Here is an 18,045-nt window from a genome sequence, read left to right as displayed (position 1 = left end):
CTTACAGGACCAGTCTGGTTATTTTGGTAGTCTGGTTATTTTGACCGACCATGAGAAAATTATGTCTACCCTAAAACCACCAATCACGTCCTATCTACGAAGCTAGTTTGTTGTTTCAAAAAGTTGGGACATTAATTGTGTTTTACGTAGGTCAAATGTCATGGCAACAGATAAAAAGAGTCCTAGATATTAATATAATATAATTAACGCACTTAATTTGGTCTTGTTTTGGGGTTGGGCTCTTAAAGTTCCAATTTTTTTTCTTGTCGTATAGGACTTTTGAAAGTACATACTTTATAGGTTTTGGATCATTAATCGATACTTGGTTTTAAACTATTTTGATATATCTGCCAAAAGAATCTTACTCCGAAATTTAACTAAGACGGTTCGAGAAAAAAGGAAAAGGAAGTCGGTAGTAAATACCTCCGGATATAGAACTTAAGTAACTTATAGTACTCTTATCGTCTGTTACCCGAAGTTAATGATCAATCTACTTAGAATGGTTATTATCAATTTCTGTTTAACAATAAAATATCCCTCGATGAATGAATATCTCGTGTCCAACCGAGGGGAATATCTTTCGTAATCTTTCAAATCAGATACTAAGCGCACATGAATTGGTAGCAGTTATTTAATTGGATGTTGCCAGAAAAGGCACTAGAAGAACCGTATCGTTTTCGTATTCTGTTGAAATGTATACTAAGGTCACATAGCTTTATAAAACGTTCGTGTTATTTTAACGACTGGAAGGAATGTGTTAGCTTGAAAAATTCGAAGTCTTATTTGATTCAGCATAGAAATGTCAACTCTATTACATGGATTATATATTATATGGACATGCTAATAGGAGTCATACATACAACTTACGTCGATCCTAACTATAAGAATTCATCAAATTTTTTTAAAGTGAAATTTCTTATAAAATATTAGACGAGAATAATTGAGTGTGGAATTTCAAGGTCACATTTATTGAGAATTGGGTATGACGTAGTGAAGAAGAATTTCGTAGTCAATGTCTGTTCTCGCAGTAATGTCGACCATCTAGAGATCTAGATAACGCGGTCGCGAAGGTTTAAAGAGGCATAGGTCTTCTACTGTTGAGACCAGTAGTTTCCACTCCGCACTTACCTCACGATTCTATACTTTGTTATATAAGTGAAGTATTTCTCTCCTCCAGGCTACAACGGATACCAACGACTCCTGCACCCTGGGGCATACGGGCACTTCTGCCGCGGCGCCCTTGGCTGCTGGTATCATCGCACTGGCTCTCCAAGCTAAGTGAGTTGTATCGGGGATTCTGGGAAGTTACCTATGTAAGGAAAACTGCGTCGGCTGGGGTTTCTGGGGTCAGGGAACAATTAAGTGGGTACTGGACCTCTCTGTAAAAAACTGACTATACCGGAGTTAGTCAATTGGCGGTGTACTTAATATGGATTTAAAATTAAAACTTTGTTTATTGAAATTGTGATAATCATTCCTGGAAATAAACTTTTGATTAGTCTAAGTGTTTATAGGCGTACCACCTTTTCATAAAACCGCATTAAAAATATCGATGTATAGTAACATGTATGTATGTGTTTTCAGCCATAATTTAACGTGGAGGGACGTACAACATCTGATTGTTTGGACGTCCGAGTATGCACCGCTAGCAGAAAATCCCGGATGGCAAAAAAACGGGTAAGCTTTTGATTTAAATATATAGGCCCTAAGTAGCTTACCTAATAAAATAAACCCCATATTCATATCTTACAACATTTAATCGTCTCAAACATCAATCTATCTGAACTTATAGCAAACTTTATTAACTACAAAAAGATAAATTCTTGATTCTTCCCTTGACACTTGTGTCTATACTCTTTTGTACCTCTATTATTTCCGCCATTTTATATAACCTTCCTTTTTGCTCTGGGTTCCTGTCATTTTGTATTCCTACTCCAACTTATACTGACCACAGATATGCATATTTTGACCAGTCTGAACGAAGATAACTTTTTATCTTTAACCCAAAGTACATACAAAGGCAGATTTAATAACACTAGTAATATGTAATGCTTATCACTTCGGAACGCAGAAGAGTATTTATAATTACTCGCAGTAATATACGTAAATTGCACCCCAGAAAGTGGCAAACTGCTGACACTATTCCCATTTTGATGTTATACCACCAAATTATGTACATACTAACAAACTGTGTAGGTACATATTTGGATACTAAACTTACTTACAGTACTTTATTTTAGTACTGTGCAGTACACAGTTAGAGCATTAAAAATGTTAGCAAATCTGCCTTTGTTTTAAGATAAAAAGGTATATTTGTTCAGACTTGTCAAAATTATGTATAATTTTTGGCCGGTATAAGTTGGAGTAGGAATTAAAAATGACAGATGACCCAGATGAAAAAGAAAGGTCATAATAAATGGCGGGTAAAAATAGAGGTACAGAAGTGTCAAGAAAAGTAATTAATTAAAAGTGTGCTATAAGTTCAGATCTTTGAGTTTATAATGTACTTAGATGTAATTAGAGATACTAAAACGATTAAACGTTATGAGATATTAATATGGGGTTTCTTTTAAAAACAATACCATGGTAATATTACCGTGACAATACTATCAAATGTTTGTGGAACCTTTTAGAAACGAGTAAGTTATAGCGCTTGTGTCGATGGATTTCAGGACATATAATTCATTCAAACTGAAAAATATAAATAATCATGGCAAGCCTGCTGCTCCAAAGCGAGTTAGTGGACTCTAACGACTACTATCACAGTTTAGTGATAATCAGAATCAGACATATCCAATACTTAACAACCTATAAAGTTAGGGGCCCTACTAGGGTTTCGAACCCACGATCACATTATGTTTATAAAGTAACAAAAAAATTTTAAAAAAATGTTTCATTCTACAGCGCTGGATTACGATTTGATATTCGCTTCGGTTTTGGTTTACTAAATGCCGGCGCTCTCGTCACTGCAGCTCTTAACTGGACAACGGTCCCCGACAGACAAACGTGCCGTATCGATGCTCCGTCGTAAGTATGAAATCCTGGTAGAATCGTCGCTCACTTTGTGTCCGCTTTGCATTTGTTGCCTCCGTAGTTCCGTCCGATGCGCTGTCGGTTCGTACGGCCGGTAAAACTAACTCATTTTGATATTTTGTGCGCTCAGATAGCTGCTCCTAACGTATGCTACCCTAGTAAAAGTGTTCCCTTATTTCTATTGAATTGGTGTGGTTCTGGCACACCAACCAAACGGAAGAGAGATTAATTAATATTCCGCGCAGCGCTTTAGGAATTCCCCGTAAAAATATTTGATTAATAATTCTTCTATCGTTAAAATAAATATCATTGGCTCTCACATTGCGATTCTCGAATTTGTTGTTCCTTTAGTAGGTAAGCATCGTAATTTTGTAAACGATAATCTACTAGGTAGTTATAAAATGACATTGACAAAAATTTATATCCCTTGTCTTCTTTACCTAAGAAGATACGGAGGTTTATTTATAAAAATAATTTGTTTATGGTAGGTTATTGTGTTGGTATTTGTTTGTTTTTCCTATGGTTTTCCAAAAAAAACTTTGACGTATAGGCCTACCGTAAAGTTAATAGCTCATATCCGAAATACCTACTTTAGAAAACAAGAAGCTTGTTATTAGTACGATAGGAAGTGAAATAAAAAATAATTTATTCATTAACTCAATTTCATTACAAATAATAGGCACCAATTAAGTTTGAAAAAACCTGTATTTATAGGTCTCGCTCGTGCTTTCCTGTGCTGAAAAGTCAAATTGGTTTTTTCGAAAAAAGTGAGCCGTATCACACAATGCAATTAACCTTGGTGTAATAAGTCGGTTTTTTTGATACTCAAAAACTTGTACCACTATGCTCAACTTAGTATATTTTTTGTAGAGCAAAGAAAAGAGAATCCATGTCATCGGCGGAAACAGTTGATATCGCTATTGACGTATTCGATTGTCCAGTAAACTACATTGAACACGTGGAGCTAGTAACAAACATAAAATATACGCGTCGTGGTGCTTTGGAAATATACCTCGTGTCGTCACAAGGTAATAGTGCATCTTTCTCTGATAAACTCCTTTCTGTATAGAGCCTTCTCTTTTCCGCGCTTTGTGGTTACACTGCAGTTTATCACGAACTACAACACTTTATGATACTCTAGTAGTTTTAGAAAACGTTGCGTCTCCTCGTCGTCTTTTCCTTCCTTCCTTCAAATAGTTGTTTATGCTTGTTTTTTTTTTTTGGATCACCAATCGAACCGGTTTTTAGTCAACGCATATAAGATTGGGTCAAGGTTGGTTTTTACATACATTCTATTCTTTCTAACTGGTCTTATAACGTAGACGTGTTAAAATAAATAAAAACAAACAAAATTGAAACAGATTTTCTTTAGTGTTTTTATTATTTTCTACTTAAAAATAAACTTTAAACTAGAAAGTAATGAAAAGATGGTTTACACGCTGTTTACATTATGAGACAGTTGTAATTTTAAAACATACCTTTATCATTTTAGGGACAAAAGTTCAAATTCTGAGTGCTCGTTCACGGGATAACTCCGCGGCAGGTCTAGTTAACTGGCCGTTGACCTCTGTAGCTACTTGGGGTGAAGACCCTTTTGGGTTGTGGCACGTTATCTTTCAGGACACGGTAATTATAAACGCTACATCAATCTGATTACTATTATTTTGACTACTATCTAAATATAGAAGAATGTTTAAATTAAATCTCATGGAAGATGTAAACGTTCCAGCAACATCAAGAGGCTAATTAATATAAAACTATCGATAAGCTCTTATTATTATTTCCTTATCTAGATTGATAGAAAGAATAATACAAAATTGATTTAACTATTTTTAGACGTATGAATCGAACACGGGCGAAATTGGGCCAATCACTCTAGTCATCCATGGCACAGTAGAAATGCCTGCTCATATGAAAAACGGTCCTAGACAATACAACAACAAATACAACAGTTATCAACAACAAATACAGTTTGACTACCTTGACAGTGGTGGGCCATACAATGAAAACGCTGCCCCGTTTATACCAGAGCAACATATCACAGAGGAGGTTGCATTCAATCGTATGGACACGGTGTTGGATAAAATGGAAAAAGAACTACTGCGAAATCATCACAGTAAATATTATGCGCCGAGTGTTGAAGGTTAGACCACGTGTAGGCATGTTTGTTGGTAATTTATTTGAAGGTTAAATTATTACTAGAGTTAATTGATTATTACGTATTTATAAACACGAGTCAAACGTCCTGAGCATTTCTGCGGTCTTGGTGATTTTATATTTTTTTATATAATATTTATATATAGCATACTGTTTTTACTGCTTATGTACACACCACATTACGCATACAACCTAATATGTCTCTTTCTAACCAAAACATTTGCAATATAATACTATCTAGTTATTGCATCGTCTTTATGTTATGTTTTAGGTATTATCTAAGTAGGTACAATATCTACATTGATAAAATAATGCTAGTCATACTATTTATACGTAATTCAAATAATTATATGTCAAATACGTCACATATGTCACCTTGTTACTAATCTTGTAAAGAAGTTTTGAAGTACTTACATTATTTAATTCAATAAACGCTGCAAGTTCCTAGCTCTAGTTTTTATTTAGCCTTGTTTTGTTTCTGACCACTTGGACATTTCTTAGATTTGTTTTAGGGCTTTTTTCTTTTTTTTTGTCCATAAGCGAGGAGAAATATGCTTTCTAAGATGCCACGTGTCTCCTATCATATACCTAACCTACTTACCTAATATTATAAATGTGAAAGTGTGGATGTTTGTTACTCAATCACGCTAAAAAGTCTGAACGGATTTGGATGAAATTTGGCATGTATGTAGTATTTACATGGAAAAGAACATAGGCTACCTTTTATCCCGATTCCTTAAGTAGTTCCCGAGGGAAAACTGAAAATTGTTAGCGAGCGAAGCTTTAGACCAAATTCAGATTCTGCAGTCGGGGGCAGAAGCTATAATAAATGTCTTAGTATATTTGTCCGACTTGAGTGCGGAATTTGGCATGAGTTTTGCATTTTGCAATTTATTTATTTCTTAAGTTTAAATTGACGGACCTATCCGAATTCTATCCGATTTTATGGACTACTACTGTCTACTTACTAGTTTTTATTTTTTTATTATATCATGATCCTTTGTCTCCTTATTAACATTAAGGATATGGTGCTTAAATTTACCATGCTGCTGCAATGTGCGCTGGCGGCATCTTACTATTTTTACCACGTCATGTTAGAGAAGGTATTCACGTCGTTGGATTAGTGGTTAACTTATTTGCCTGCAGACCACGAGCACCCAGGACTGGTTTTATCCCCGGTTTCGGGCCAACAATGTGTTTTTCTATCAACAAATTCAAACTACCAGCCCGGAGTTTGGAAAGTAGCGTTGATTCACCACTGACGGCCGATTGGCGCAGTTTGCAGCAACACTGCTTTCTGAGCCCAGGGTCGTGGGTTCAATTCCCACAACTAGAAAATGTTTGTGTGATGAGCATTAATGTTTGTCAGTGTCTGGGTATATTCTAAGTATTTATGTATATTATTCATAAAAATATTCATCAGTCGTCTTAGTACCCATAACACAAGCTACGCTTACTTAGGGGCTAGATGGCGGTGTGTGTATTGTCGTAGTATATTTATTTATTATTTACTGTGCCTCGTCGTTGGGGTCTTAAGGTGCTGGAAGGGCGACCCCGCACCGGTAAACGCAGCGTAGGTCAGCCCCCAACGAGGTGGACAGATGACATCAGGCGAGTCGCTAGGAGCCGCTGGAGGCAAGCGACCCGGGACCGTGTATTGTGAAACTCCCTACAAAAGACCTATGTCCAGAAGTGGACGTCGATTGGTTGACATGATGACTGTGCCTCGTCGAGCACGTTAGGGTGTTGGTACTGCGCCGGTCTCTTTCCGGTCCGACGTCTGCAGTCCTATCGGACTATAAGAGTGAGGGAATAGAGAGTGGACTTTGCGCACACACATGTGCACCAAAATATTTACAATTTTACACTTGTTCGTAGTAGCAAATCTCTCTGAGGGTTGCCCTTGTCGAAAATAAGCCAGGAAACTTTTTAATAATCGGCGATTTAGTATGCTCTTTTCAGTATTTTTTCCGCTTTCCACCCTTACGGTTATTAAAACCTTTTCGACCAAGATTCCTACAATCATTTATTTGTTAAAAAGGACAAAGTTGCTGTTCCAAATTTAAATTAAAGGAAATACAATTTTTCTGTATATTTTATTTGAAATTACACCACAATATAGGTAATTTAAAATTGTATAAAATATGCTTATAAAATTAAAAATTTTAAGTCCCATGAGGACAATCGAAGCTTATCTTCTTACGCATTTTATTTTCCTAATTACGAGTAGCTTTGAAAAAGGTTTACCACTATTATGCACCACGTGCAAGCAACATACACAATGTACAAGCACCTGTTTAATTCACGTACAGAGTTTTTGCCATTTTATGTTTACAGTACATACCATCAGTTAAACTCAGATATTCTTTTGAATCATCAGTTTTATTTTACATACCTTGATGTGCGTTTTTACGTTTACGCCTCACCTGTTTGAGTCAGGGGATCTTACGGTTTAACCGATGGTAGTAAACCCCAAGACATATACCGCTAATTACGCCACTAAGAATATATTCTTAACTACAATACAAATGAACATCACAAAAATATAGGACGGTGCAAAAAATCTAGTATTATTTGTAACTCTGAGGCCACAGTCTTATAAAAATCACAGTCCTAGTCACATAATATCCAAGCGATCTTAATTCTACCACTCTAAAGTCATCCTTATATTTATCGACGTTTCTGATCCATTCTTTGTAAATTATCATGTACATGTATGGCTGAGTACCTAACAATGAGGTTTTTCGCTCCTTTGCCGATTTTACCCCCTAAAAGTTAAAAGGTAAGCCGAGACTGATATCGTTATAGCATATCCTCAATTAATCTTAGATTTTTATTGAATGGTACATTCAATAAACCTGCTTACTAGCAGCAAACCAAATAACAGAGCGGTAAACGCTTCATCCTATGAAAAGTTAAAAAATATAAACTTAATTACAATATTATAATAAAATATAAAATCACTAAAACGTAGGACGTTACAAAACACATATAATTTCAATCACTTTCAAGATTGGTATATTTCTGTCACAGCGCTTTTAATTCCGCCATCATAAAGTCATCTGTATATCTATATACTTTTTAGCACGGCTAAGCAAAGCATAGGCAAAAATTATATCCCCTGATTATATCTCCTTACACGTGTGCATCTGAGAAAGCATGGCAACAGGGAATGAGAGAAGTTTGCCCCCGTCTATTTTTACAAGTATAATATTTTGATAATATTTCCAACTGTGCGCCAATGCTCAGAGAGTTGATAAAGCTGTGGTAGAATATTTTTATTAGTGATCGATGGGTAGAATACAACATTTTGATCTTTTTCCGGAGAGAAAAGTGTCTCTAGCTTGTGCTGACCCACTCTTCGAAAGATATCACATCCTACTGATAATTCGCTGTGCTGCTTTATGCACTCGTAAATATAAAGTAATAATTAAACCCCCCTTTTCAAATTGGACTCCCATACTCTAGGCAAGTAAGTCTAGAAAGATTCTACCACAATCGATGGTAAGTACTTATACAGTATTTGTCTGTGGTTTTACATTTCACTAGTATCAAACAAAACCACAGATGAAATAATCTAAATCCTATAAAAAAACCTTACAAATTTTAAAACTCGCTGTATCTATGCCTGTTTCAGTCCTTTTAATTCCGACATTTTGTTCTTTTCCCCGAGAGAAAGAAAATGGCTCCTGCCCATGCTGTCACACTCTTCGAAAGTTATCACATGCACCTAACCATATCTTTGCACATAAGTATACACTTCTCATTCCAATTATCCAACTAACCCTTTTTAAATTGTACTCCCATACTCTCGGGTATGTGATTCTAGAAATATATCATTATAGCTTTCTACCACAATCGATGATAAGCATACAGTAATTGTCTATGGTTTTACAGTTCACCAGTATCAAACAAAACCACAGAAAAACTAAACTAAATCTTATCTTCACTAATCTAATCTTATAAAAATCACTGCATTAGAGGACAAAGAAAAAACAATTTGTATCACTTAGCCACAGTCTAAGTTAAATCACTTAGTTACATTATATCCAAGAGCTCTTAACTCTTCGACCATAAAATCATCCTTATATCTATCGACTTTTCTGACCCACTCCTCGAAAGTTATTGTATGTCTACTCTTACCCCCGTATTCTGGGGGTAAGTATTCGGGGTCTATGTGTTTATGCAGAGAGGACATGTCATAGCCGTGGAAATGTAGGCGGTTCCACGCGGCCGCTGGGATGAACTGCTTGAAGATGTAGAAGAACGTATTTAGGATCCAGCTGTATCTTATTATGTGTAGGCCGTGGTTTAGAAGTGGAAATGACACCTGTAATTAAGAAAAAAAGATTATCGTCATTAGACTTATTAATGTCTGACTCCTGGGCATATTTCTTTATTATGATAGAAGAATCTAAATAAAGTCCACCACGCTGGCCGCAACGCTGGTTCACACGCCTTTCAGAAAATTATGAATAACGCTCAGGCATTCAGAAACCTGCATGGCTTTCTCCGGATGCTTTCACTCTTAACAGCAAGAGACATATTAATTGCTTAAATTAATTCCAGCATCGAACTTTATTTCCCCGAACGGAAAGCGTAAGCTCAAACCACTAGGCTATCACTGCTCAGAGATGTATTAAAAAACCAAATTCCGCAAATCTGAATAAATGAATGAATGAATACACTTTTTTTGTACACCAAAGAAAAAAAGTAGTTACAGAGATATTAATATAGAGCAAGAAAGTACAATTTGGTGGCCTTATCGCTACATAGCGATTTCTTCCAGGCAACCAAAGGCGTAAAAGGAAAAAAACATAGAAAAGAGGTGGTGCAATCAATAAGACTTAAAAATTATACAAATATATAAATAAAATATATAACTAAAATCTGATAAACCTGGTAAACCTGGTATCTCGATTTCGGAGAAGTTACAAAAAACTTGTTGGCATAGAGTAGTTACAGTTGAGTAGAGTAGAGTTGGCGTAGAATCTGTTTTTTTGGGGGGGCTTTAATTTAATTTCAAACAATTTTTTTTTTTACTGAGCGTATTTTTGTATATCTTAAATTGGCTAGATGCAACAACAACACAAACAGCCTAATAAACTACTTCGACGTGGTCGGGTACAATAACGCTAAGGCGTAAATGCGGAAAAAGTACGCGGGCAGCAGAAATACAAGGAACAGATGCTTACTCCCATAAGGCTCACGATTTGATGGGCGATAGCGGGCGTGAGTTGCCTCACGTGGCGTACGCTTAAACCCTCCAAGTCCACTATGATTGTGACACCCAGCACTTGCAGTTTTGGCTGCATGGCCGCAATTTCATCCATCAGTAGAGCGCCCCGGACAACGTCGTCTATGGGAACGGCACTGGTGTTCCATCGACCTACAATTTCAAAAACATATTACAAACAAGGAATTCAAAGGTTTTCTTTGCGACATTTCTGCAAGGGTTGATTTATTTTTATAATAATAATTGGAGGACCAGGTGGCCCTCCAGATGGTAAGTGGAAAGTCATCGCCTATTAACAGAGCAGGCAGGCAGCTTCGCAATCGCAGGGCATGTAAGAAACACTTCCTACAAAGTCCCGCCCTGTATCGATCAACCTGAGATCTGGCAATCTGTAATTACACCGGCACCCGCGCCCTTCAGAGGAACCGGAATGCCGCCAAGTAGTAGAGCAGCTGCAATGCTGCTTAGCGGCATTCCGGTTTTAGAAATTGCTTATAGAATTTCCACGGACGATATCTGTCACAAAAAGCTGTATTACTACCCTACTCATTGCAGAAGGTGACCCGGTGAATCTAAATGTATTTCTAATTCGTAAGCAACCTAACAGCTCTGGTAGCCCCACGTGAATTTGACCACCAGCCTGAGTGGTTGTATGGTATTCATTTAAAATAATCAACTACAATGTTGCTCTGTTTGCTAGCATGGTCAACTACTTACGAATCAAAAGTCCCTTGATTTGATTTTTGGCATAGTTAGTTGAAAGGACGTAGAGCAAACTTGGGTTTTTTCTCTGGAAAACAAACGGTTTCCACGGGGTTTTTAAAAAACCGTAATGAACGCGGGCTCGTTAATAGTAGTCTTCTTTGTCGTTACACTCTTGTCTTCACGTCACACCGGTGGGCCGCGGTTTGGAGCTGACATTATTTCTTTCACGAGATTTCGCCACTTTTCCCTACTGGCAGACAGCCAGATTGTACCAAATCATTTTGATTTCATCAGTTTATCACATGGTTTCCACCTTACCGTGCCCAACAATGTGCTCTATGGATTCGTTTTCTCGCTGGGAGACGTGTCCAAAGAAATGACACCGAGCCAATGGTTGAGCCAGAGTAGTTAGCAGTAGTACGATATTTTGTTTAATACTATTAATATTATAAATGCGAAACTTTGTATGGATGGATGGATGGATGTTTGTTACTCTTTCACGCAAACTTCTGAACCAATTTGCCTGAAATTTGAAATCGAGATAGATTTTACCCAGGATTAATACATAGTCTGCTTTTTTGGCCGGGAAATTGTATGGCTCCCGCAGGATTCATGAAAAACCAAAAAAGCCGCGATAAATAAGTGTGAGTTACCAAATCTCATGATGGTTATTCTCCCGTTGGAAGGGCTGTCAGGCAAGGTCCCCGTGTACACCTCCTTCACTCTGTCCAGGCTAAATGGGTTGCAGTCGTACAGATGGGAGTTCTTCTTCTGGAAGTCTTCGTAGCGGATCATCTAGAATACATGAGTGGAATAAATAAAATAAATAAGCCATTTAATCCCAACTAACATATTAATTAAACACCGAAATATAAAAAAATAAAGAAAATCTAAATAATAAATGGAACATGAGTGGAATAACAGGCTTAAATTCTTATTTTCTTATTTGAAAAAAAGCCTTATAATTGAATTTATAATAAATTCATCATCATCATAACCCAATACAGGTCTCCTTCTGGCTAAGTGCGGTTTGGTGGACTTCACAAGTCTTTGGAAAGATTATGGAGAACTCAAGCAATCATGCTTCCTACTATGTTTTCCTTCGCCGTTAAAGCTTGTGCTACTACATTTCTGAGCGCACATAACATTGGAAAGTTACAGGTGCATGCATGTGATTCGAACTCCGCCCCCAGAGAGTGAAACCTAAGTTGCAACCACTAGGCTATCACCGCTAGATTATTAATTTAAATCGAATGTTAAAATTGTTAATAATTTGATTTTAATATTGCTGGTATATAATTGTGATTTACTAAAAAATAATTCAAAAATTCAAAAAATTCAAAATTCATTTATTTCTAGTAGGCCTAATACAAGCACTTTTGAAACGTCAAGTCTGTCCGTGTGTAGTGATTCTACCACCGATAATGATGATAAATACTGACAATAAATTAATTTTCATACGTACTAAATCATTATCATAACTGAAAAAGATGCGGGGGCAGTTTCGGAATGTTCTCTAGAGGTTTCGGCCTAGGCTAGTTACCACCCTACCACCAAAGACTATTAAGCGTTTCGGAGACGCAAGGCTGTTAAGCGTTTTGGTACGATGCCGTGTAAAAACCATGGAGGTACTATAACTGTTATACCTCTAATCTGAAGATTAAGTTAGTGTCTATTTTCTGATGCTAAGAATCTAAGATGTAACTAAAGCCATAGATGTGATAATCGTTTTTTTTTATTTACCCTGCCTTTGACTGCAAACTCACGATCAGTGCATCAAAAAAAGGTATATCTATGGCGCTAGTTAGATCTTAGATTCAAGTTTGAAAGGCACGTTTTCATGTCAAGGAATGTGTAATAGTGTGCGAGCGAGTAGAATAATTCAGTATCTTGTGCAACGCCACTTTATGTCCGGTCTCAAATGACACTGCCACCATCATCATCATTTAACGCAAGCTTAAAATATACAATGGCCTTTTGTTTATGATACCAATATGAAATATGCTCGTAATTTCTGTTTAAATCAAACCACTGAGTGCAAAACCGTGTTTTTATAAGATTAAAATTCAGAAATCAAATTAAAATATTTAAATTAGGCATTGATTTAATAAGTTACTGTAATACACGGCTAGCATGGGCAGGATAAAGTCAAAGTCAAAGTCAAAGTTAAAAATATCTTTATTCAAGTAGGCCCGTAGGTGGCACTTTCGATGCGTACATAAGAATTACACGGTAGTGAGATAATGGCGATAACCACATTCGTAAACTTAAAACTAAAGCTACGAGGGTTCCAAACGCGTAAAACGGGTTAAAATGGGTTGAACCGATAAAAAATTATCTTCTCACACAACTTTATCAACTCTGAGAGCACTGGCGCAAAAGTGGAAATAATATCGACATAATATATGCGTTATAATAAAAGGGGGTAAATTTCTCCTATTCCATGTTCCCGTGGCTTTAGCAGGTTAGACACGTTAATTATATCCCTTGTCAGGAGATATAATCGGGGGATATAATTTTTGTCTCGTGCCCGTGCTAGCCCTGCAGTACAGTAACTTATTACAGAGAGTTGATAAAGCTGTGGGATAAGATACATTTTTATCTATTCCCCGGTGAGATAATTGTCTTCTGTCCATGCTAGCCATGCTGGACATCTTCAATAAATAAGTACGTCTGTACGTAGAGACTCTATTACTGGTTTGGAAGGCAGATTCAAATGCGAAAATGCCGACCAGAAACTCAGCATTGCATCATTTATTGTATACTAGCTGTTGCCCGCGGCTTCGTACGCGGTTTCTTGATTTTTCATGAATCCTGGGGGTACCGTACATTTTCCCGGGATAAAATGCAGCATGTAATCCAGGGTATAATCTATCTCCATTCCAAAATTCAGTCGAATCATTAGTTTTTGCGTGAAATACTAACAAACATCCATCCATCCATCCATCCATCCATCCATCCATCCATCCATCCATCCATACAAACTTTCGCATTTATAATATAAGTAGGATAAGTAGGATAAACTGAGAGCTACTTAAACGTTCTTGACATTTTAAAACATCATCATCAGTGGGTATTCAGGGGCACGAGTCTCCTCTGAGAATGAGAACACTTTAAGCCGTAGTTCGCTACGCTGGCCAAGTGCTGATTGGTAGACTTCACACGAAAGGCACGACAACGACACGAAAAGAAAGTCGATTGCAGTCGAGGGTTACCTTGTGCAATTAAAAAAAATAATTATAAATTAACACCTTTGTTGCGTAAGTAAGTCCAAACACCAGGAGTTCATAAGTCTATGTGACCAAACGTACCAATTTATGTGCAAGTGCCGGAATGAACCTCCTACATCTGAGAAATCGTAGGAGATAAGCGTCGTCCGTCCTTCGCGGATTGCATTCACCTCGCTCTGTGAAACGAAAGAGAAAAAATATTAATAATAGGTATGTAACCTACTTTAATGTATTTTTAGAATGCTTTATTTATCGGTGTGGCGTAATATCTACCTATATTGTAAATGCGAAAGTATATCTGTTTGTTTCTTTGTTGTTAGGCTTACACTTTTTGATGAAAAGAGCTTTTCAAAATGGCACGCCACCCGGAACCGTTTTTTCAGGTATGAACACGGTTTTTTATATAGGTACTTGACCCTCATTCTGTAGGTACTCACATTAAAACTAACAGGTGATGTACACATACCGCATCCAAAGATTATTATTTTTCTGTAATATAAATATACCTTCGATCCTCTCACGAAGCTCTAATCATAGAACCTACCTTTATACCTGCGTTAATCAAAGTTCCCTAAAAGGACAGAATCAATTAACGCACAGGTAATACTGTCTCGTTTCGTCTTGGCCGCTCCTAATACCTTGCTACACTCAGGATTCTAGATGCCACTTGAAGTTTATCCCGGCACCCGTGATCTAAGACAAATCCCCTAATGGTAAACAATTTACTATTGCGTTGCGAGATGTCATCCATAGCTCAATGAATTGGAGGATGATATAACTCGGAGGATGGGTGGGTTCCCAAGATACAGCGGTTCAAAAAGCAAATGTTTATTTTTATTCCATTAGAGGAGGTATTACGTCTGCATCTCTTTGGGGTCTTCGTTTCCTTTGACTTCGATATGGTTTTTATAGAACGACGGTGCTTTTGACAGGGTATAAAAACATAACTCTGTGTCCTACGTGCTCTTATCACCAGGACAGCATACCACGCAAACATAAATGCTTTACAAACTGCTTTTATTTAAAATCAGATCATGAACGATAGGCATCATTTCCACTTACGGTAGATCATATTCCTAAGCTCTTCTATAGCTTTATGCCTGGTCTTTGGGTCTTCGTTGCAGTTCTGCTGCGCTACCTCCTCAAAATCGGGGTCTTCATATCGACTGACCTCGGCTTCGAAGGCTATGTCTAGAAACGGCATCTTGTATCCTGCAAGAAGAAAAATGTCGTTATATTCAGCACCCTATGAGCAGTGGCTCGCACTTAATAAATGCAAAAAAAGCCTGCCTAACCTAAAATTTTCATATAACTGGCAATGAATAACTGTGATTATAACATTACTTAATATTATTATTATATTCATCCTTGTATACTTTATCCTGGGGAAAGGGCCTGGTGGCTTGAGATACAGGTTCTACCTAGTTCAGGCATCAGTCCCCACATTATAAATGTGTAACAAAATAACCCGTAAGCAACATTATATTGTACTCGTACTTATAAGTAATGTGGAGAAATAAATAAATCATTCATTCATTCATTCATGGAGGGGGATTTTGCCATAATACTTCTTTATGCTTACTTTGGTCAAAATTCCAAATTTTGACCCTATTATTATATTTCTTTGATTTATTCTGTGACTATACTCATTGGCCTATGAGTATAGTCACAGAGTAGGTAACCGTTAATACGGAAGATTTAACAGGAATGAGTTATATTAGTCTATGATATTAACATCATCAACATCACAAACGATGTACCTACTAATCGAGCCTTCTTACGCTGCATTTGTGGTGTGTAAATGTAATTCCAGCACCTTCAAGTCACCAAAATCCATCAATTCCTTGAGTGACTTGAAGAATGCATATCTACGGATCTTCATATTATACTAAAAATACCCCAAACATAGCTTTCTCCCCCTTGCCTCTATACAATACATAGTATGTATATACCTATTATACACTTTTTTACGCGACGAGACTAAAGTGAGTCTATGCAAAGTCTAATTACAAGCTAAAGTCGTTACAAAAGTGAAAAGTTAACAGTGTGGTGAGACTGCAGAATTGGCACTTTAATCACTTGATGTTCATGGGAGAAAGTGAGCATGCACTTGGTAAAAAGTAACGGGGAATGTAGCCCTTGACCGTACCATTAAAAATAATGGTAGGTATCACCTGCGTAATTAACTGAATTCAAAAGAACGAGGTGATTCAAAGAATTTACGCTATAGTGCCAATAAAGAAATTAGAATACAAAAGGTTTCTGTAAGTACAAAGTCTTAAAATGCTTCTTTAAGTTAAAAAGTGTCGACCTCCCCGGCGCGAGGAGGTCGACGCTTTTTGGAGGTCCCGGGTTTGATTCCCGGCAGGGGAGATTTGGGAATTTACTATTTTCGAATTTTCTCTGGTCTGGCCTGGTGGGAGGCTTTGGCCGTGGCTAGTTACCACTGTGTGTACTGACAAAGCGATTTAGCGTTCCGGTATGATGTCACCTCACCGAGAGGTAGGTATCTGTTAAATATAACTGCCATTCCACCACGCGAGATTGCAGTAAAGGGCTAACTTGTTGTGTAGTAAAAAAATAATAATTACCTACTAATTTCTCAAGAATGAGCAAAAGGGAATTTGTTATAGATTGCTTGCAAGATGGCCGCCATTACCAGTTTTTTTAAAAATAGCAAAGCTCCAGCCAATTTACTCTAATTCTGCTTAATAAAAGGAATCCGGTTAGGTAGGTTTTTATAAAAAAAAACCTACTGTTAACAGGTTCTGTTGTAGTCTAGTAGGACGTTTGTTCCGTAAATAGATACCACCCGGCCATCAAAGTCATCAAGGTTTCCAACTCGTTGCCGCAGATGATTTTAAATGCCAAGGCTCTAAAACAAGTTAAGCCCAAGTTATAATCGTCAGTGCTCGCCAACCTAATGAAGACATTGAATTACCTACTAAATTTGGAACGGGTAAATGAAGAACCGAAATATAACTTCTCATGCTTAAAAGTTGCATTATTTACTGCCTCTGAGTATTTACTATCTGTGAAACCGAAAAACTAATAGTTTTTGAGTAAGCCACTGCCATAGATTTTACTAAGAGAATACAGCTAACATCACACGCAAAATTAAAATCAAGTGACTCCTATCACTATATTAGGTACGCTTCGCGTAGCGTAGGTACATGACCTCGTGATGCGCTGTCATAAAACCTAGCTCCTAATTAGACAGTAACAATTATAAACTACTAACCTATTTCACGGCTAACGATTTTAGAAAAATAACACGCTAATTCTAGTGGTCATTAATGTAAACAGAAACACTTTTAGCGTAGATTTTACGTGACCTGCAGACCTATATATAAAAGGAATGAAAAAAGCCAATAAATGTTGTTTGATAAGTAATGTTAAGGTATGAGCACACAGTATAGCAATATAATAAACTAGCGTACCCACTACTTCCGCTTCGCCGGGCTAGATTTTGCTTTATTTTATTTAAACAATAAACTTACATAATTAAATTTTTAATTTAATTCTCATAATATATTAAATCATTTATTTCTCTCCGTATTCATTCTCTTCTATTCTCTTCTCGAGCGGGGGAAGATCATTATCTACACCCAATAAAAGCTGTATTTGACAGTTTGACAGTTCAAAAATAGGAGTGATCCGATCGTCACCAAACTTTACAGGATT

At 37.0% G+C, this 18,045-nt stretch overlaps 2 protein-coding genes across 3 annotated transcripts in view; one reads left to right on the top strand and one right to left on the bottom strand.

The window, feature by feature from the left end:
- LOC120632610 (neuroendocrine convertase 1-like) overlaps window positions 1-5,464 on the top strand; it is a 30,240-nt gene extending 24,776 nt beyond the window's left edge. Inside the window, exons 10-15 of the mRNA XM_039902539.1 lie at window positions 1,178-1,278; window positions 1,585-1,677; window positions 2,905-3,027; window positions 3,904-4,061; window positions 4,526-4,659; window positions 4,870-5,464. Of these exons, the coding sequence (XP_039758473.1) occupies window positions 1,178-1,278; window positions 1,585-1,677; window positions 2,905-3,027; window positions 3,904-4,061; window positions 4,526-4,659; window positions 4,870-5,181 (921 nt within the window). The 3' untranslated portion in view covers window positions 5,182-5,464. The remainder of the gene's footprint in view (window positions 1-1,177; window positions 1,279-1,584; window positions 1,678-2,904; window positions 3,028-3,903; window positions 4,062-4,525; window positions 4,660-4,869) is intronic.
- A 2,478-nt stretch (window positions 5,465-7,942) lies between these two features.
- Window positions 7,943-18,045, bottom strand: part of LOC120632762 (clavesin-2-like) — a 28,182-nt gene continuing 18,079 nt past the window's right edge. The window contains exons 2-7 of one of the 2 annotated variants that reach the window (XM_039902753.1): window positions 17,118-17,236; window positions 15,424-15,573; window positions 14,443-14,537; window positions 11,785-11,926; window positions 10,386-10,579; window positions 7,943-9,520 (exon numbers count right to left, since the gene is read on the bottom strand). In XM_039902753.1, coding sequence (XP_039758687.1) covers window positions 9,221-9,520; window positions 10,386-10,579; window positions 11,785-11,926; window positions 14,443-14,537; window positions 15,424-15,565 — 873 coding nt within the window. In that variant the 5' untranslated portion in view covers window positions 15,566-15,573; window positions 17,118-17,236 and the 3' untranslated portion in view covers window positions 7,943-9,220. The remainder of the gene's footprint in view (window positions 9,521-10,385; window positions 10,580-11,784; window positions 11,927-14,442; window positions 14,538-15,423; window positions 15,574-17,117; window positions 17,237-18,045) is intronic. The other variant, XM_039902752.1, reaches the window with a different exon arrangement.

The sequence above is a fragment of the Pararge aegeria genome, chromosome 20 (assembly GCF_905163445.1).
Source record: "Pararge aegeria chromosome 20, ilParAegt1.1, whole genome shotgun sequence".
NCBI classification, from domain to species: Eukaryota; Metazoa; Arthropoda; class Insecta; order Lepidoptera; family Nymphalidae; genus Pararge; species Pararge aegeria.
This window is presented reverse-complemented; position numbering and strand designations above follow the sequence as displayed.